The 20,849-nt window shown below is 56.9% G+C and overlaps 1 protein-coding gene across 8 annotated transcripts in view; it reads left to right on the top strand.

Annotated features, from left to right (window-relative positions):
- The window catches only part of EXD3 (exonuclease 3'-5' domain containing 3), an 80,606-nt gene that overhangs the window by 42,598 nt on the left and 17,159 nt on the right, over positions 1-20,849 (top strand). For all 8 annotated transcript variants that reach the window (XR_008290788.1, XM_053204296.1, XM_027051009.2 and 5 more), the window contains 11 exons: positions 466-563; positions 5,183-5,256; positions 5,365-5,403; positions 7,215-7,381; positions 7,900-8,023; positions 8,454-8,664; positions 8,760-8,869; positions 9,341-9,503; positions 9,585-9,751; positions 10,209-10,370; positions 20,631-20,684. Coding sequence is in view for 7 of the 8 variants with exons in the window: in XM_053204296.1 (XP_053060271.1) it covers positions 466-563; positions 5,183-5,256; positions 5,365-5,403; positions 7,215-7,381; positions 7,900-8,023; positions 8,454-8,664; positions 8,760-8,869; positions 9,341-9,503; positions 9,585-9,751; positions 10,209-10,370; positions 20,631-20,684 (1,369 nt within the window). In the remaining variant the exon portion in view is untranslated. The remainder of the gene's footprint in view (positions 1-465; positions 564-5,182; positions 5,257-5,364; positions 5,404-7,214; positions 7,382-7,899; positions 8,024-8,453; positions 8,665-8,759; positions 8,870-9,340; positions 9,504-9,584; positions 9,752-10,208; positions 10,371-20,630; positions 20,685-20,849) is intronic.

The raw sequence follows: 20,849 nt of genomic DNA on the forward strand, positions 1-20,849 counted from the left end.
GTGGGCACAGGGCGAGGCAGGCGGGGGGCCTGGGTCAGCAACCTCAGCAGACAGGTATTAACCCTGAAGAGAACAGGAGGGTGTGGCCTGGCCACTGACAGTGTTCACCTGGTCGTCTGGTCATGATATGGCAGACACGGTGTCCTGACCCTACGTAAGGGCTTGGATACTGTGTGGGGAGGGAGGCTGGACAGCCTTCCGTGGTGAGATGTCCAGACCAAACTCCTAAAACTGAATAACCAAGAGATCCCGTACAAGTATGTCGCTTGTAAGCACAGAGACAAATACGAAACACGACAAAAGTGATGTGTGTGTCTGGTGTGCAGTGGGGCAGGGTGACAGGGTGACTGCTCTCTCCATAAACCTTGTAGAACTACCTGAGTTTTAAACTGTGCGTGTGTGACTTAGATGAAAACAAAAGTCTTAAAGCAGTGCCAGACAGGAGCCATGTTTCTCTCCCTGCAGGCAGCACCCACAGGTGACCTCGAGGCTGGAGAGGCTGAGTCCCAGAGTGCTAAGTCGGCGGGTCCTGAGCCAGCTGGAGCGGCTGGGCCTGGACCCGGGTGAGTGCCGCCCCCACAACCTGTGCGCGCCCGGCGGATGCGGGGTTCAGGCTGACCAGGGTCCACCGACCTCCCCCCCCTTCCTGCCGCCTGCCCATCGCAGGCCCTGGACAGAGCAGCAGCCTGAGGCCCGCAAGCCCTTTTGCCCGCCTGCGTAGACTCCTGGGAGGCGGGGCCTTGCTGCACCCCGCCCCCTCCCTGCCCCCGCCCCTTCTTGTCCGTTCTTGTCTTTTCGTCCAATGATGGCTGATGGCCGTTCTAGCACACGTGAGGTGGTATCTCATCATAATTTGGAGTTTCATTTCCCTGATGATTAGTGGTACCTTGGACCATTTCATTCATTCAACACCTGTTTGGATGTCTTCTTTGGAAAACACCCATTCGGTTCCTCTGCTCGTTTTTAAATATGGTTATTTGGGATTTTTGGCTATTGAATTGCATGGGTTCCTTCTATATTTTGAACGTTAGCCTCTTGTCAGATGCGTGGTTTGCAAATATCTCCTTCCACTCTGTAGGTTGCCTCTTCATTCTGTCGACTGTTTCTTTGCTGTACAGAAGCTAATTTTTAGTTTGATATAAGGCCACTTGTTGGTGGCTTTTGGCTTTTTGGCCCTCTTTGTTCGTTGCCCTCCCCAGCCCACCAAACTAGATTTTAAACCTTCTTGCTCCTTAAAATATTCCTCAAGTTTCAACATATATTAGTTCTATTATTGTCCAGCTTAAGATATTTTCTAATTTTTATTATAATTTTTTCTTTACCCATGGTCTAGTTAGAAATGTATTTCTTCTTCTGTTTTTAATGTTTATTTATTTATTTTTAATTTTTTTAAATGTTTATTTATTTTTGAGACAGAGAGAGACAGAGCATGAACAGGGGAGGGGCAGAGAGAGAGGGAGACACAGAATCTGAAACAGGCTCCAGGCTCTGAGCCGTCAGCACAGAGCCCGACGCGGGGCTCGAACTCACGGACCGTGAGATCATGACCTGAGCCGAAGTCGGACGCTTAACCGACCAAGCCACCCAGGCGCCCCTAATGTTTATTTATTTTTGAGAGAGAGAGAGCTAGTAGGGGAGGGACAGAGAGAGAAGGAGACAGAGGATGTGTCCTGACAGCAGAGAGCAGGATGCAAGGCTCGAATTTACTCATGGTGAGATCGTGACCTGAGCCGAAGTCAGACACATAACTGACTGAGCCACCCGGGCGCCCCTAGAACTGTACTTCTTAATTTCAAAGCTATGTGGCACTTTTAGTTACCTTTCTAGTGTGGGCTCTTAATCTCATCATGATCAAAGATCATGTTTGGTATGATGTTAGTCCTTTGGGTTGAAACGTGTTGTTATGAAGAAATCTAATTTCTTTTCTCTGAAAGCAATCTCTCTCTCTCTCTCTCTCTCTCTCTCTCTCTCTCTCTGTCTCCTCTGTCTTTGATGTTCTGCAGTCTCACTGTGAGGAGAGTGGTTATAGATCTCTTTGTATTTATCTGGCTTGGTTTTTGTTGGGCTTTTTAAATCTGTGGATTGCTGTCTTCACTTGGTTCTGGAAAATTGTAAGTCACCATGTCCTCAGATGTTGCTGTTGGTTCTCCGGCCCCGTGTGTGATCTTGTCACCCTGCCTTCCCTGCGGTGTTACTGTCCTGTGTCTCGCTCATGATGAGCTCAGGCAACTCCTGCTCTTTTCCGCATCACTAATTTTCTCCTCTGTGTCCAAAAAACTACAAAACACTGCATTTTGATCGTTGTACCTGTGGCTCCAGAAGTCATACTTTGGTTCTTTTCCAGATCTGCTCTTTCGCTTTGTGTGGTTTCTTGGTACTGGAACATATTTCCAGTTTTGTCTTTTTTCCCTTCGAATGTCTTACTCACAGGTGTCTTATGGTCTGTGTCCAAGTTTCAGCCCCATCTCTGGTCAGCATCTGGTTTCTGTCTCAGTCACCTGCAGGCTTCTCTGTTCTCACACCCTTGAGAAATTATGCAGATCCCCTGACCCTGGACAAAGGTGCCTCCGGAAGGCAGTATTGCCTCCAGAAAGGAGGGCGATACTAGGGGCTTTTGCAGACGGAAACACATCACCAAGAGGTTTTGATGTGTGATTGTCCACGGCCCCCCAGGTGACACTAGGTGAAGAGATGGGAGGACCAAGAAGTGGTCGCCTGGAGGCTGGTGGTGCGGTCAGTCTGGGTCAGTTAGGGACAAAGAGCTGCTGGCTGTGCTGACGGTAGCTGGGGGGCCTCTGCCCGAAGCAGCCGAGGCAGGTCTAGGAGGACCGGCCGGCTGCTGGGACCCCTGGGGCGCCAGGGGACACAGCCCTAGGAAGGAGCCACCCTCAGGCTGCAGAAGAAGACCAAAAGAAGGGCTGTAGGTGCAGAAGCTCCAAGGAGGGTCCCGGCAGCACAGACCCCTGGGGGTGCTGGGGTCTGAGGGACCGGGAGGTCTGGGGTGCAGTTGCAGGACTGGAGCGCTAAGGAGTGGACCCCCATGGGGATCCCCGTCCCTGGCAGGGGGGCCTCTGAGGTCACCTGCATGCCTGTCCTGGGCGCTGTGTCGGGGAGCCCTGCTGGCGTCCCTCAGGGTGCACACGGGGTGAGGGACACGGGCCCGAGAGGCTCTCAGCACGGAATCACTCACAGGGTCGATGCTGGCTGCTGTGGGGGGCCGCGCCTGCCGCCTCGGCAGAGGCTCTCCCCACCCGGGACTCAGGCCCGTGTGGGGCAGGGCGGGGGTGGGGCATGAGGCCCACAGGGCCGGGGTGGTGGGCAGGCTGTGTGGGAGACCACAGCTGGGTCTGAGGTGCAGGCCTTCCCCCCCGCCCCCCCCAGCAGCCCTGCCATGACATTCACTGGCCCACAGGGCCCACACTTCCGGGTCAGGTAGTGGCCACAGTGGGCCCAGGGCTTGGGGCCAGAGGGGTCTTTGGGGTCTTGGACCAGCCTTAGCCTGGCGCCCCCCGCAGTTCAGGATGTGCCCCCCTTGGAGGTCTATCCCCTCCCCACAGGTCTCAGCTGAGTCTGGCACTGGAACAGGTTAGGTGCCTAGGCACCCCTACATAGTGGGGACTCCCCCCTGACTATGTGCCGAGTCACATAGTCACACACAGTGGGGGGCCGCTGGACAAGAGGGCGGGGTAGACAAGCCGGTGCTTTCCGTGGGCGCCTCGCTCGTTGGCCTGCTGGGGGCAGGGAGGACAGACCCCCTCCGGGTCTCCTGTTCCGCATGACCGCCCGCTGCCAGGCCCCATCTGCTGCTTCCCCAGCGGGGTCTGTCTTAGCCAGGAGGCCTCAGGGTCACAGCTGCGGTCACGGTCCCTTTGCCCCTCTGCAGTCCATCCGCGTGTCCACCGTCACAGCTGTGGCCTCCACAGGACCGACCCCATGTCCTCCGTGGGCTGACATTAGATGCAGAAGGAGGGTCGGGGACTTCTGTTTGCCTCTCCACCCTGAGCTCCCCACTAACCCACCCCTCCCCAGGCCTGGGTCCCGGGTGGAGCCCCCCAAGGTGTCCTTGCGCGGATGAACTGGCAGGCTGTAGTGTGCGTCGTATTTGGGTTTTGTGGTATCTGCAGGTGCTCAGGGGTGTGGCAGGCGGTTGGGCCTGGCTCAGCTGTGCCCACCCCTTTAAGGGTTTGTGCTGCGTCTGGACCAGCCAGTCAGCCCAGGCTGCACCGGAATCTATCTGTGGACACGATACCGTATCCACAAGGCTTTTGGACAAAGTTTCCCACTGGCAAAATGATGCTTCAAATTGTGTAAATGTCGGAAAAGCCAGTCTCTGTCTGCAGATGCCTCTGCAAGGACACATGGTTACTTTGTGTCCTGACAGAGCCTGCAGAAATTCACTTCTTTCCTTCTTTCCTTGAGTAGCTCACTCATTCGTCCCCCCCCCCCCCCCTTCCTCAGGCCTTGTCCACCTCACTCGGAAGTGTTGTCCCAGGTTCCTTAGCAGCCTCCTGGGGTCTGGAACCCTCACAGCCTGGGCAGGAAGGAGGAGGGGGTGCCCCGTCACCTGTCTGAGGAGTCGCTGGCCCTCCCTTGCAGGCCCCAACCTCTGGGCAGCACTGACCTCCGCTGTGGTTGGACAGCGACCCTGTAACAGGGCGCTCCCCAGTGCTGGGAGTGGGGTGCTGCGGGCGCAACCACACTTCCGGAGGGTGTAGGGCCCTAAGAAGGCCAGGCCGCCACTGGGAGGGGCAGGGTTCTGTGGGCAGCATCCCCTGCGCACTGCCAGGCTTCAAGGACAGCTGGCCCCAGGAGGGAGGACCAGCATCAGAAGGCGGGGCGGGTGGATGGGTGGGTGGGAGGGGGCCCTTCCTGGGCCCCTGCGGGCTCTGAACAAAATGTGGAAGTAAGGCCAACAAGTAAGCATCAGTTTGTAAACAGGTGAGCAAGATGGCCCCTTCCTCACATTCTGGTGGGAGAAGGACACGAAGGAAAAGAAGCCTGGAGAGATGGGGCTCCTGTCCCTCAGAGCCCCTGATGCAGAGGGTCTGGGAGACCCCAAACGAGGCTCAAGGCTGGGAGGGCACCTGTGGGGACAGTGAAGGGTGGAGGGGAGTGGGCAGAAGCCCCCTACACACTGGCCCCCGGCCCCTGCCCTGCCCTGAGCTCTGTGCTTTTTCAACAGCTCTGTGTCCCAACGCTGCCACTCAGCAGCGCCTGGCCGCCCTGCGCTACCTGTGCTACAAGCGGTTTGTGGAGGTGCGTGTGCCCTGGTTAGCGCCCTGAGCCAGGGGGTGGGGGGAGCTCTCCCGCCCCAGCTTCTAGAGCTGCAACTAGAAAAGGTTATCTTGATGCTTACTTTTACAGAGAAGTATGTCTCAGGAGAACTGGGTGGACCATGTGCAGGTGAGTCCAGGGGCCCTGGAAGCCTCTGGAAGGGTCTGGAAGGCTCTGGAAGCCCCTGGAAGCCCTGTGCAGGGTGGGCATTCACTGGAGACCAGGGCAAGGACTAGAGGGGCACGTGACCCTGAGAGGCTATGTGCACACGTATGGACTAGGCATGTGGTGTGTAGGCCCACACACCGGGTCAGCTCTTCCGATGTCCAGGCAGGGCCGGAAGCAGATGGTGCAGGGACGGGGCTTCTCCCCGCCCGGCACAGACCCCACACCTTGATGAGAAACCAGACACAGGGACTCACGTCTGCCCACCCCTGTCAGAAGGTGGGGTGCCAGAGGCAGCTGCTGAGGGGGACCCCGCCAGGTGAGGCAGGGCCAGAGCGGCTGGGGGTCCTGGAGCCCCTTTTAGCTGGTGGAGCATGGAGCTGCCAGGCAATGGAGGAGGTCAGGTTTGCTGGAGATTCCACTTGTGCACCGAGAGAATATTCTAAACCATCCTTGAGTGCTGTGCTTGCACACAGCTCTGTGCCCCCTGAGGCCTTGTGAGGAATGAGCCCCCAACTGCCCAATGGGGTGATACAAGGGCCACTCCTGGCCCAGGGGGCTACAGAGCCCGCGAGGACAGAAGCCTAGACAGGACCATGTAGCGGCCTGGGTCCTTCAGGCCCGAGCTGGAAGTGTGGGTCATCATGGGCACAGCGCTGTCCCCAGCCCTGGGCGAAGCAGCCTTGGAAGAAGGTAGGGGGTGTGGGGTCCCAGATGCAGCACAGGAGCAACGCACCAGTTAGTGGGGTGGGGGGGGGGCTTTCCTTCCTTGATGAATGGTCTAGCATCTGGTGTTCTGAGTGGCATCCAGTGGGGGGCAGTGCTGAGCCACCCCTGCATTGATGGGTGTGTGGGGTGGGCGGTGAGTCACCAGAGAGGAACGTGGACCCCCGGGAAGGCCCGGAAGGCTGGTCCCCCCTGGGTGCCAAGGCCGAGGCAGCCGGAAGGGCAGCGGACATCCTGAAGAATGTGGAGGGGTTTCCACATATTGTCGTCCACGTGGGAACCCGCGGCCTGCGGGAAGCGGATGGCCTGAGGCTGCTGGGGGGACAGAGTTGTCTGGGAGGGGCCCTGCCTGTCAGCCGGCAGAGGCTCCTTGGGGAGCACAGAGGCCTCAGGGGCTAGAGATCCAGAGAGTGAGAGGCTCAGACTCTGGGGAGGGTGGGGTGCCTGGGCCTTGCCCTGGATGCCCCGAGGCTGAGCGGACTTGGGTGGGCTGCCTGTGGGCTACATGAGTCCTGTGCTCCTGTGCTGGGCACTGGTGTGGGAGAGGCCGCCTCGGGAGGCCCCGGAGCATCATTACCCCTCTGAGGGCTGCCCGTCCGTGTCCACTGTCTGGACCATAGATTCAGGGGTGTCCCATGGCCCTCCTTCCCCTGAGCATGTTGGCCAGCCCAAGGGTGGAGGCAAGGATGCCCGAGGGGCAGACTTGGACAGCCGCAGGGTCAGGAGCAGAACCCACCAGGCAAGGGTGGAGACAATGTTCTAGAAAGACAGTACCGGTGTCAGGTTGGGGGGGCAGGACCGGTGAGGAGGTGCTGGTGATAGCAGCAGGGTGGGACCGGGCATTGGAGATGGGGAGACGGACGCAGGGAGCCAGGCCGGGCTGCGGACACAGGACGGTGACCCTCCAGCCTGACCGTGTGGAAGGACCTCGACAGCTCCCTCAGCACAGAGCCTTGGGGTCTGCGGGGGCAGGTCTGGGCCTGGTGCGGGACTGTCTGCACCCCCTGGGGGCAGAGCCGGGCAGCACAGCCCATCCCATGTGTCCCCAGGGCCTGGTGGGCCGGGAAGAGCGGCCCCAAGAGATGGTAGTGCGGCTGCTGGCCTCCCCCGGCAACGAGGCCGTGGCCGCGCAGTGCGCCCTGGGCCTCTCAGTGCCCGAGGAGCAGCTGCCAGCCACAGTGGCCGCCGAGCTCCGCCGGCTCGAACTCCAGGAGAGGTGAGCACCCCCAGGCTCGGGAGGCTGGTGAGCGGAGCACGCCCTAGGGCCCCCACCCCTTGGGAAGTGATCCCATGACTCACATATGCCAGCACTTTGGGAGTGAGACCAGAAAAGCAAGGAGGGGGCACATGCCCCTGTTCCCAGAACGCAGACAAGCACAGAGCAGATGAGCCAGGAGCCCGCACCCCTCCGCACCGGCCTCAGACCCTGGGGCCGGAGCCCACAACCAGGCCCCACACCCCCAAGGGCCTGAGGAAGCGGCAGTCTGTTGGCTGGGGGGGGGGGGGGCGGGGGGACAGAGGCAGGTGGGCAAGGCGGAGAGAGCAGCTGTGTGGGAGGAGGGGCACAGGCGGGCACACTGCAAAGACCCCCCAGACGCCAGCGGCCCTTGTAGCTCCCCTTCCTCTCTGAGGTCTACTCTGGGCCTGGCCAGGCCAGGAGGTGCTGGGGTGGGGTGGGGTGCGGCCCCAGGGGCCCAGAGCGGGGGGTGGGTGCCACTGCTCCGCTTCTTCCAGGGTGGCCAGGGCGCCTTTGGAGGACAGGAAGGATGATTATTACCAGCTGCCCATCGCCAGGGAGGACATCCACTTCCTGGCCTCTTGGGAGGACTTGGCCAGGCATGAGGAGGCGTTGCTGCAGGTGGGTGGCCAGCTCTGGGGCTCTGTCCACACCATGGACCCCCAGGCTTGGCTGTCCTTCCCACCCGCCCCAGACACCCCTGCAGAGCAGGGCACCCATACCAGCCCATTTGGAAGACCCTGGGCCCAAAACACAAGCATGAGACACTGGCCCCTCACCTGCAGCAGCTCCAGACCTACCTGTGGCCGGGCCCTCGGCCTGGTTGCCAGGTTCCTTTGACCCCTTCTGTGTGGAATGGCGGGCAAGCCAGGGGCCAGGCGCGGCCCCGGTCATGTGGGAGCTCCCAGGGCTGGTCAGCCCTCCCAACAGAGGCTGCCTTACCTGGACCTCACACTCAGGGGGGCCCCGGCTAGCTGCACCCTCCCAGCCCTCAGCCACAGCCCTGCAGCCCCAGCGGGCCTCACCTGCTCATAGCAGCCCCTCTCCGCAGCCCGGCCAGGTGGTCGGGGTAGACGTGGAGTGGAGACCCTCGTTTGGCACGGGGGGCCGGCCCCAGGCATCAGTCATGCAGTTGGCAGTGGAGGGCCGCGTGTTCCTGCTGGACCTGCCTGTGCTCTCGCGGCCAGCGGGAGGGCAGGTGTCGAAGGCCTTCTCCAGGCTGGTGTCCCGGCTGCTCTCGGACCCCTCCATCACAAAACTGGGTGAGCAAAGCCCCTGCCCGCTGAGGGGGAGGGTGCTGGGGCAAGGCCCCGGCCCCTTCCTCGGGTGCCTGGCACGCTGACAGCCCTCCTTGCAGGTTATGGGCTGGCGGGGGACCTTCGGAGCCTGGGTGCTTCCTGCCTGGCCCTGGCGCACGTGGAGAAGCAGCTGTGGGGCGGCCTGGACCTGCTGCAGGTGCACAGGCAGGTCCGCTCGAGGGGGGCAGGGGGGCCCTCCTTTCTTTGCTGAGCCGCCTGCACAGCCATGCCCTGCGCCAGCTGGGGGTCTTCACCATGGGCTGGCGGGTGTCTGTGTGCCAGGATGAGCTCATGACCTCAGAGCACCTTTGTGTTGGCCACAGGTCACCAGGCCCTGCCGAGGAGGGAGAGTCACCACGTGTCCCCACACTTTCCCCAGAACCAGCCCTGCTTTGGGCCCCTCTGAGTTCTCAGCACACGCCCTTGGGGGCTAAGATGTCATCCCCAGAGCTGACCTGAGCCCCCCACCCCCCACCCCCACCCCCCCGCGCAGCCTGCCTTGGCCATCCACACCCTCCCTTCCACGCACTGGCGGCTCTGGAGGGCGAGGGCCTTCCCCAGGGCAGGGCCGCCTGGCACCGTGGTGGCCATCCCTCCTCCCGCACAGGCCGCTCACCCCTGAGGGGCTCTGTCTTGGCAGATGCGGGTGGTGAACATGCCAGCTGGAGGCACGTATGAGGCCAGGGGGCTGCGGGGCCTCAGCCTCCTGGTGCGGCAGGTCCTGGGCAAGCCCCTCGACAAGACACAGCAGCTCTCTAACTGGGATCGGCGGCCGCTGAGCGAGGGGCAGCTGGTTTACGCAGGTGCACACCCCTACTTCCCCCACACCCCACACCCCTGTGCCCCCCACACTGGAGGCTGAGGCCGACCCATGCCAACCCCAGCTGCTGACGCCTACTGCCTGCTGGAGGTGCACCAGGCGCTGAGCAGAGAGCCTGCCAGCTTCTCCCTGTCTGAGGACCTGGCCAGGAGCCTGCAGCCAGGGTGCAGTGAGAGACCCGGGGCCCGGGAGCCGCCCCGCCTGCAGGAGGCCTCAGCCCTGCCTTGGCAGGTGGGTGAAGCCCCCCGGGACCCCTTCAGAAGAGTTCTCAGGGAGGAGGACCAGACGGGGAAGGAGGCCTGGGAGGGGAGCAGAGCCCCGTCAGCGTCCTGGAGGAGGGGGGTTCCCATCGCTCTCCTGTCAGCGGGCTTGACGGGCTCCCACCAAGGTCCAGGGCGGTGTCTCGCGTGAACCGTGTGGCTCCCGAGCCCCGAGCCCCGCTGCATCGTACACAGAGCCCCCACCCCAGGAAACGTGTGGAGGCCCTGCCTGGGCCCGGTGCGAGCGATCTCACATCATTTCGTTAATGTGTCCGTCTGCTGTGTTCTGCGTGGAGGCCATACTGCTCGCGATTCTCTTTCTAAAGGCTGAGAAAGAGCTGGCCACTCGGCCCGCAGGGCTCTCACTCCCCACAGAGTCCAGGGCGGGGCAGGGGCACCGCCGGCCTCTGAGCAGGGCCGTATTGCAGGTGCCTGTGGCCGAGCGCGAGGACGCCGCTCCAGAGGTCCCGGCCAGGGCCTTCCGCGTGGTGTGCGACAACATGCTGCAGGGGCTGGCAAGGAGCCTCCGCTGCTTGGGCGTGGACGTGCGCGTGCTGGGCACCAACGAGGACCACCGAAGGGCAGCTGAGGTGAGCGTGGCGGGGCTTCGTGCCCACCCAGCTGGGGCTCGGGGCCCCGCTCTCCCCCTGTCCGCTGGGAGCAGGGGCTGTGTCTCAAGCTGCCGTGGTGCCCTTGCTGCGTAGACCCAGCCCCGGGGCAGAGGGCAGGGCTTCCCTGGCCTGTCAGGGACACTGTCTCCAAGGACAGCGATGTTTGTGGCTGCCGGGCACCTGGGGTCTGCCGGCGGGAGCCCTCTCAGCTCCTGCAGGAGTGGGCCTGACCCAGGCAGACCCCGGTGGTCTCACCCCCACCTCCACCCCGTTGTCCTGTGGCCCCTGGAAACACCACATGGGAAGGAGCTCTGCTCTCAGCTGTGGCAGGAGCCTGCCTGTGAGGACACCAGCCCCCGGGGCCGTGGAGAAATCCTGAGCTGGGGTCTTGGAATTCAGGGGCTTGCACTTGGATGGAAATCTTTTCCACAGGTTCATGGTGATAAAACTCAACACACAACTCACCCATCAGAGCGTACAGTTCAGTGGCTTTTTGTACATCCACAGTGTTGTGGGACCAGAACCACAACTGTCACCGCCCCCCCCAGCCCCACCCCTGGCCCCTGGCCATCCCGTGTCTGTCCCCGGGGGGTCTGGCCATCCCATGTCTGGCCTCGGGGGTTCTGGCCATCCCGTGTCTGGCCCCTGGCCCCTGGCCATCCCGTGTCTGGCCCCGGGGGGTCTGGCCATCCCGTGTCTGTCCCCGGGGGTTCTGGCCATCCCGTGTCTGTTCCCAGGGGGCGGGGGAGGCTGTTCTGGAGTCTGGCTGTGCTCACTCGGCACGTTTTCCGGGTTCATCTATGTTCTAGTATGTGCCGTTGCTTCCTTCCTTTCTACGACCAAATAGTGTCCTGTTGTGTGAATGGATGGTCACCTGGGCTGCTCCCGGTCACGCTGCTGTAGGGGAGCACAAACATGGCTGTAATGTAGTTTTCCGTTAATCGTGGTTTCTTTTGTGCCTTTGCAAACGTCCTTCTGGGAACGGGTCCCCAGGCTCACTGGATGGCTGGCTGCAGCACGGAGCCCGTGGCGGCCCTGAGACGTCAGAGCACTGGGATCTGTCTGTGGCCCGGGAGCCCCAGAGCAAGCAGCCACCGTGGTTGCCTGTATATCACGTACTGGGTCCGGGCAGGGCCGGCCATTCGTGGCTCAGCCCCCCGACACATCCAGCACTTGTGGGTGGCTATTCTTGGTGTCACCCCCCCCCCCCACAATGAGGAAGCTGAGGCCAAAAGAATGGAGCCTGCCCCAGGCTGCCTGCCCCTGCCGTTTGTGAGGGGTTGGTGGCGCTCTCCCCCATCTCTGGCCCCTCATCGGCCACTTCTCCCAGGGGCCTGTCCTGGCATTGGCCCTGGCCACCGTCCCTGTAGAAAACACCTGTTTCCCAGCTATGGCTGCTTTTAGCCTGTGGGGTGCCAAGACCAAGGTGGCCAGCCTGGCTTCTCGGGGACTCCAGACCAGACGTCATCGGTCAAGGAATTCATGAGCCAGGGGGGCGGTGTCTTCCCACCAGCCCCCCAGAGAGCGTGTGATCGCCAGCAAATGGGAGACGGGGTTTGGCTCCCGTGTTCCTTAAACACCCCTGTTATACCTGTGCTTTTTTATATTGTGTGACAAAAGGGATTTAAAGATGTAATTTACTAATCAACTTGCAATCAGTCCGTAATCAAGAGAGTATTTTGAATCACTCAGGTGGGCCCAGCATCATCACATGAGCCCTTCAGAGCAGAAACAGGAGGCAGGAGTCGGAGTCAAGGCACAGACAGGGTGGTGTTGCCCGGTGGGTCTGCCCCCGCCCCCAGAGCCCGGCCGCAACCCAGCTTCTGCAGAGTGGTGCTTGGGGGAAACGTTCCGGCCGCACAAGAGAGGGAGCGCAGGTCCTGGTGGCAGAGCGTGTGGCGCTGCCGGAACAGACGGATGGACGGACGTGGAAGGAGCTTGGCAATCAAGGGCGGTTTGGGGCACCGGGGTTGAAGCCTGGCCGGCCTTGGCGGACTGCGGGTAGAAGGCGTTGAAGGTCACGAGACAGAAGCAGGGTCCGCTCAGTGCTGCTGGGCCGGCCGGGGCTGGGATTCAGACCTAAAAACGCACCAACTTCAGTTGAGAGGAGATGCCCGGCCCACCCTGGCGAAGGTGGCATTTGTGGGTGGTCCTTCTCTGCGGTGCAAACCTGTGGACGGAGGTGTGAGCCAGACCTGGACCCTGCCCTGGTGTTGTACTTGCTGTGGACTCGTGTCAGCCATCCAGTTTCCAAAGTCCCTTTGACTCATTTCTGCCCAGCAGGCCTTTTGATCAAAGCTGTGACTGGATTCTGCATTTTCAGGGCCTCCAGAGTAGGAAGCTTCGCGCCCTTTTGCTTGTCTGCTGCCAGAAACGCTCTGGGAGGTGATGGTCTCGCGGGGGCAGGGCCTCGGGCACTTTCCAGAGAGAGCTGCTGGGTCCCTTGGCTGCTCTCCGTCCTCCTCCGTGGACCTTTCCGGACCGTGTGTTTCCTCATCAGAACTCCCACGAAGGAACTGTGTGTTCTGTATGCGGCAGTTGTCCTCGAGTTCCCGCCTCCTGTACCGCTCATCTCGTGTGCTGCTAGTGCACGGACAAGCTCGTTCTTGGAGGGAAACGAGGCTCTGCTGCTGAGGGCCCTGGGGCACGAGGGGCGTCCTCCCTGCAGGCAGGCGGGGTGCTTGCAGAGAACGGGGCGCCGTGTCCTGCGCTGGTCAGGCAAGCCCCCAGACCTGAGGCCCTCACGCAGGTGCTCAGGGCACATCCCGGGGCCTCCTGCTGCTTCTCGTCAAGCGGGAGAGGACAGGGTCAGCTGGGAGAAGGTCTCTTCAGCAAAGAGGAGCCAGACTGGGTGACGGGGTCGGGGGGGGGGGGGTGGTGCTTCTCAGTCTGGTGGGACCGTGGAAGATGCTAAAATCAAGTGATTGATTTCCAAAGGGTGGCCGAGGGGAAGCCAGGTGCCATGGAGAAGAGGTCAGAGTTTTAGTTCACAAAAGGCTATGGAGGGCCGTGAGGGCATGAGGGTGCCCACCAAGCCCGAGTCCTCAGGGAAGGACTTCCCTCGGCAGAAGCCGGAATTTGAGGAGAAAGTCCACCCACCGGTGACAGCTCTGGGCTGTGCCTGTGGTGTCCTGCCGCCATGACCCGCCCCCGATGGGCCACCCGGTGGACTTCAGGTGCACCTGGCCAGTCACATGAGCGAGAGCCAGTTCCTTGTTTATGCCTCCGACTGGTGCTGCTTCTCCGGGCGACCGTAGCTCCTACAGACGCTGGTGCCAGATGTGGTTCCAGAGCACAGCCTTCAGGAGGGGTCCTCTGAGTGGGGTCCAGGGTTTCCAACTCGGTGCTCTAATCTGACGACCTTAAAAGGCAGTGTCTCCCACAGGAGACAGGTCGCTGGGAATCCGTGGCATCACGTGGCAAAAGGCCCTCAAAATCTTGCCTGCCCTGGATATCCTTACCAAATACCTACGGAAGAAGAGACTGGTGAACGCCTCAGGACGTTTTAGTCAAAGTAACCAGCGCGTGGAATCAGCCAGACAAAGTGGCGAAGGGAAGGAGTGGGCGTGGGCCTCACACTTCGTGTTCACAGCCCGCACGGGGGACTGCAGAGCTTCCGTATCTGCCCAGGAGAAGCCGCAGGCCTGAGATGGCGGGACAGCAGAGCCAGGGTCTGCGCCTCTGGACGGGCAAGTGGGAACAAGCCAAGTTCACCACTGGCACCAAGCTGTCCTCGCCCGTCCTGTCGGTGTGAAGACCTGTATCGTGTATTTTAATTCGCCGATCTCTGGTTACCGACCAAGCTGTGTTCACCAGCTGCTGCCGCCTCCAGCTCTATGACGTGCTCAGTGAGGAAGTCGGTGGAGCGGGCCTGACGCCGTCCTTCGAGAGGCCCGTGCAGAAGCGCTTGGCCAGCAAACCGTTCCCTCGCTGATACAGCACTTTCCTGAAATGCTGCTCACCGTGCCTGCAGCGTCCACACAGTGTGTGTTCTCTGTGGACCCCCCCGCCCCCCGTCTCTCTGGGAGTCGGCAGTTTGGGCGTAGGGCAGGCCGAGGTGCCCGTGTACCCGGCCCCAGTACAGCCCCTGCGGCTTTGCCTGACAGCCGGCTCTCCCTGCCGCGTGCCCCTGCTGCTGGGTGCACCCCGTGCCTCTAGCCCCTCGCCCGTGTGCCTTTTCACGTGTTCGTTTTGCTTCGTATCCTTGCCCCAGAATCAGTCTTTGCCATTAATGAGAACACATACGAGTCCTTCTAGTGAGCCAGTGAGCCTGGGGGGATTGGGGACCCCGCCCTGGAAAGGTCTCCCCTGTCTCCATCCCTCTGGCTTTGCTCTTCACCTTGGCAGGAGGTGGGGTGAGCCCAGCCGCTCGGGTGAAGCCTGGAACTGCACTGACGGCCGGTCAGGTGAGGGGAGGGAGGCAGCCTCCCACCTCTCTGCTCCGGCCCTCTCCACTAAGCCCCACTGCCTCGCTCCACAGAGCTCACCCAGGAACTTGGCGGTTTTGCCAAGAATTGATCTCACACCCAGAAGCCTGCTGAAAGTCTCCTCAGTTCTGCTGAGCCGGCAGTCAGGTCTCGGGGCCTCCTGCGGACCCACCGCCTACGGACAGCTGTCCTTCCTCCCTCTCCAATCCTTTCAGCCTCAGCTTCTGCCCTCTTCCTATCCTTCGCTCACTTGCGCAGAAGCGGTAGCCTCTTTGCCCCGCGCCCTCCAAAGCCCGGGGACTGTTTCAGCACGAAGCCGATGCCCGGCTGCCCTCCCGTCACGAAGGAGATGGGGATCTGCCGAAAGCTGCCTCTGCGGCAACTGAGATAACCTCCGTGGTTGGACCTGTCTTGGCCCAGCTTGTGACCCTTTCCTATACCGCTGGCCTTGGTTTGAAGGTCTTATGTGGGAAGTGTGGGTCCCCCCAGGAACACGTCTGACACAGCACTGCTCCTTTCATCGCCCTCTTTTCTGGCCTCGTAAACACGTGGAGGCGTCTTCCCTCTTTCTGCAGCTTGGAATCATACTCGAATTCTCTTCTCCTCCAATGTTGGCTGACTTCCTGCGAGGCTTCCGGGCCTGGCATGTTAGGGGAAGGGGTTTCTAGAGCTGATTCTTTCTTAGTTAATAATTATAGGACTGTTTAGTTGTCTGCATCTTCTTGGGTCACTTTTGGTAATTAATCTTTTTCTGGAACGTGTCCCTCCCGCCCCGTGTCCCAGAACCACACCGTCGTTGGTGTTCTCTGCGTGAGTCCCGCCGTGTCTGCAGCACTCACGCTTCCGGTCTTACCGTCGGGCACTCGAGCTCCTCCGTTTCTCTTGATCTTACAGAGATTTGTTAACTTAAGAAGCCTTTTCAAAGTACTGGTATCTGGTTTGTTGATCCTTTCTATCTCATTCTTGTTTTCTGTCTCATTAACTTCTTATCTTTATAGTTTCCTTCCTTTTGCTTTCTTGGGGTTACTTCCAAGTGGGGTGCTCCTTAGCTCCTTAAACTTTCAGCCTTTTGAATTTGATGATGTAAACATTCAAGACCATAAATTTTTTCTTGAAGTACCGTTTCCACTGCATTCCATCAGTCTCGATCTGTAGTACTTTTCTCATTCTATAGTTGTAATAATTTTTGAGTGCCTGTTACAATTACTTATTTGACTCAAGAGTTCTCTAGAAAACTATTTTCTAATTTCAGAAAGCTTGGAGTTTTAGAGCTTTTTAGTTCTCTTTTTAAAATGGATTTCTAACCTAACTGAATAGTAATCAAGGAGCATCGTCTATATAGTGCTAATTTAGATGTTTGTGAAGACTTGCCTTATATAGCCAAGTAGACGATCTTTTTAATCAATGTTCCATGTGGGTTTTTGTTTTTAATGTTTTTTTTTAACATTTATTCATTTTTGAGAGAGAGAACAGAGCATGAGCCAGGGAGGGGCAGAGAGAGAGGGAGACACAGAATCAGTCTCCAAGCACTGAGCTGTCAGCACAGAGCCCGACACGGGACCCTAACTCACTGACCGTGAGATCATGACCTGAGCCAAAGTCCGACACTCAACTGACTGAGCCACCCAGGCGCCCCCCATGTGGGTTTTAAAAGGATACATATTCTCCTCTAATCATGTTCATTTCTCTCTCTCTCTCTCTCTCTCTCTCTCTCTCATACATACACATACTCAGTAGATCAAACTGAATTAATGTATTTCTCAAATCATCTGTACCTCAATTATTTTTCTGCCTAATTCTCTGTACTGAAGTCTCCTATGATGGTGGGTTCATCAAATTCTTCTTGTAGTTGTGTCAGCATTTGCTTTATATGTTTTTAAATTATGTTATTAGGTGCATATGCATATAATTTTTAGACTTCTTATATCTTCTTGTTTGAAATCTTTTACAATTATTACCTAATAATAAACCTCTTTGGCTCTACTAATGCTCTTTGCCATAAAGTCTATTTTAACTAATATTGACGTCATTTCTCCAGTATTCTTTGGTTAGTATTTGTATATCATTCCTAGTCCTTTTACTTTCAACCTTCCTTTACTCTTGTAGACTAGGTGTATTATATGCGTTTCTTATAAGATGCTTCTAGCTAAATGTGAAAAAAAAAATCTAGTCTGACAATCTTTGCTTTTTAAATTATTTAGTCTGTGTGCGTTTAATGTAATTGCTAATACCCTTTGGGTTCAGTTGTGCTCCCCTAACTTCTGTTTTCTGTTGCTTCTACTTCTGTTCTTTTTTCCCTTTGTTTCTTAACATTCTTTTAGCTTTTCACCCTTGTTCTATTTTTCTATTAGTTTGAAAGTTATAAATTCCATTTCTTATTTATTTGGGGGGGGGGATGCAGAGAGAGGAGAGAGAGAATCCTAAGCAGGCTCCACGATGTCGGCGCAGAGCCCAAGTTGGGGATCCAAGTCACGAACCGTGAGATCGTGACCTGAGCCAAAGTCACAAGTCAGACGCTCACCAACGGAGCCACCCAGGTGCCCCTATAAGTTGTATTTCTGTTCTTTTAGAGATTATGCTGGAAATTTTAACATTTATATCTGAGTTAACGTTGTCTAGAGTTAAAGTTAATATGAGGATCTTAGATCAAGTCGGTTTTCTCCCTCCCAACTTACCTGTTGTTATTTTCCAATATTTTAACACAATGTGGTTTTTCTTGATTCTACTAATTAGACGTCATATTTGTGTATTTGATGGCTTGTAGAGTTTATGCTGTGTGCATGTGCCCTTGTACAACAGAACTTGCTCCAAGAAAAAGCAAGCTCTTTCTTGCTAAAAGAACTTCGTTTACTATATCAATTCACTGGGGCTATTTTTCCCTGAAAAATCTCTATGTCCTCTCTCCTGAAAGAGAGTGTTCTGGGTTTATAACTATAGTTTGACAAACTTTGAAAATAGCCCACTGTTTTTTGGTGTCCATCGTTGCTGTTGAGATGTTTGTCATCAGTACTTTGTCATTTCTTTTTTTTCTTTTCTTCTTTTTTTTTTTTTTTAGGCTTATTTATTTTTGAGAAAGCACGAGCGGGGGAGGGGCAGAGAGAGGGGGAGACACAGAATCAGGCTCCAGACTCTGAGCTGTCAGCACAGAGCCCAACGTGGGGCTTGAACTCACAGACCGTGAGATCATGACCTGAGCCGAAGTCGGACACTCAACCGACAGAGCCACCGGGCGCCCCTATGCTTGGTCATTTCCGTATACCTTGTCTGTATATTTTCTCTTAACTTTCCATTCATCTGCTTCTTTCTTCATATTTACTTCAGTTGTGTTTGTTTATTTTGTTTTTTATTCATCACACAGACGTATGTTTGTTATCACTACAAGGTAACCACTCGCTTTATTGCTTTTTTTCTTCTTTTTTGGGGTAAAATATACAAAACATTGATCATTTTAACCATTCTTAAGTGTACACTTAGTAACATTAAGGACTCATAGTGTTGTGTAACCCTCACCACTATCTAGCTCCAGAAATTTTTCATCATCCTAAAGAAAGGCTTTGTACCCATTAAACATTCTCCATCCCCCTCCCCCAGCCCCTGGGACCCACCATTCTAGTTTCTTTCTCTATGAGTTGGATTTTTCTGAATACCTGATATATGCAGAATCGTACAGTATTTGTCCTTTTGTGTCTGGGTGATTTCACGGAGCAGAATGTCTTCCGGGTTCATCCACATTGTAGCGTGTTGGGCTTTCCTTCCTTCTTAAAGCTGAATAAATTCCAGCGTGTGTGCGTGTGTGTGCGCGCGCATGTGCGCGTGTGTGTATGTGTGTGTGCGTGTGCACGTGCGCCCACTCACCTGGACGCTTGGGTCCTTTCCACCTTCTGGCTGTTGTGAGTAATGCCAGTGCGCACCTTTCTGTCCCAAGTATCTGTTCAAGTTTCCGCTTCCAGTTCCTGTGTGACTGTGCCTAGAAGCGGGATGGCTGGATCATATGATGATTCTACGTGTAACTTTTTGAGACGCTGCCATACTGTTTTCCATGGTGAATATACCATTTTATTACAACCAGCCACACATGAGGGCTCCAAACTCTCTACATCCTCACTAACACTTATTTCCCCTAATGGGTGTGAAGTCGTATCTCGTCGTTTGCATTTGCATTTCTCTAACGATTAAAGATGTTGAGTGTCTTCTCATGTGCTTGTTGGCCATCTGCACGTCTTCTTTGGAGGAATGTCTATTTAAGCCCCTGGGCCACTTTTAATTGGGTTATTTGCTTTTTTGTTGCTGACTTGTAGGAGTTCTTTATACATTCTGGATATTAATCCCAGAGCCGATACATGATTTGCAAATATCTTCACTCACTCTTCACTTTCTCGATAGTGTCCTATGATGTACAAGTGTTAAATTTCCATGAAGTCCAATTTTTCTGTTTTTAATCTTGTTGGCCTTGCTTTTGGTGCCATATCCAAGAAATCGTTGCCAAATACAATGCCATGGCATTTCCCACACCACGTTTTCTTTTAAGATTTTTAGTTTTTAGTTTTCTTTTAGTTTTAGGGACACCCGCATGACTCAGTCGGTTAAGCATCCAACTCTTGGTTTCAGCTCAGGTCATGATCTCATGGTTTGTGAGTTCGACCCCCGTATCGGGCTCCGCAGCTGGCACCGTGGAGCCTGCTTGGGATTCTCTCCCTCTCTCCACACCCCCTCTCGATCCCTCCCCTGCTCATGCTGTCTCTCTCTCTCAAAATAAACAAATGAACTTAAAAAAAGAGATTTTTTTATAGTTTTAACTCTTACATTTTTGTGTTGGCCCCTTGCACACTTCAGAGATCACTAGGGATTGTTTAGAATGTGCCAAACCCATCAATATCGCCGTGTTTGACGTCTCTGTGCATTGCTGCTGTCACCTCATTGATGGGTGCCCTGCCCCCCTGTGGCATGTGAGAGCTTTCCTTGGGTCCTCAGTCCTTTTCACGTGGCACTTGTGGACTTTGATGACTTCTTTGCTTTCTGACATGGCGAGATGTGCCCGCCTCACTGTGTGCATTTTCTGCCTCAGACCTGGAGTCAGCTAGTTCTCCAAAAAAAGCCCGATTCCCTTTCCACCTGTTTGGAAACCAGTCTGGGCACAGGCTGCTCCTGGCTACATGGTTGTTCTCATTTGGAGGCCTTTGTGGTAGACAGAGTGATGAAATGCTTTTCAATGTGTGTGCACACGCACCTGTGAAATTCGTACCGAAGCTCCCGTCAGGCCTGAAGCCATGGTGCCACCTCCCTGGTGGCACCCATGCTCACCCTTCCTTCTCCCACCCGGACCCAGCTCAGCACCAGCGTCGGCCATCTGTCTTTGGCACAGTTGGCAGCGAGCGTTTCGAGGGACGCCGCCAGAGTCAGCGCCAGCGACAGGACCGCTGCCCGGCTTCTTCGCCCTGGCCGCTAGCACGGCAGCCTGGAGCTGCTCAGTCAGTTCACCGCGCTTTCAGGGCGCTTGGAAGACTTCTTTCTCTGCAGTTCATTGGTCTCGTCATCTTTGGATTTTTAGAGATTGCTTTTTTGATTTCAAATTTTGTTTGCAATTATGTAAAACGTTTGCATGATTTTAAGACCCGATCTGCACAATGAGGCAGCAGCCCAGGACTCTGCTGGCCGCGCAGGCCCCAGGCGGGCAGCCTGGGGGCCGGGGTGGGGGGTGGGGTGGGGGTGAGCGGTGGTGGCAGCAGAGGCCGGACAGGGCAGAGGCGGGGGCAGAAGTAGCCCTTGTCCCGGAACCAGCCTGCCCCTCACCTGTCCCTCTGCCTCCCCACAGGTTGCCAGGCAGGAGGGAAGGATCATCTTGACGTCGGGGCTGCCATACCACAAGGTGGGGGCCCTGAAGATGGCTTATCTTTCCAAGGGAGCCTCAGCCTGGCCCTTGGGCCACCGCCCTCGGGGTCTGCTTGCTGCGGGGGCTAGTGGGAGTGGGGGCTGACGGCTCTCCCACTTGGGGGGACGAGCTGGGGGGGAGGAGACTTTGGCCGCGGAGCCC

Source organism: Acinonyx jubatus, chromosome D4 (assembly GCF_027475565.1).
Source record: "Acinonyx jubatus isolate Ajub_Pintada_27869175 chromosome D4, VMU_Ajub_asm_v1.0, whole genome shotgun sequence".
In the NCBI taxonomy this organism is placed as follows: domain Eukaryota; kingdom Metazoa; phylum Chordata; class Mammalia; order Carnivora; family Felidae; genus Acinonyx; species Acinonyx jubatus.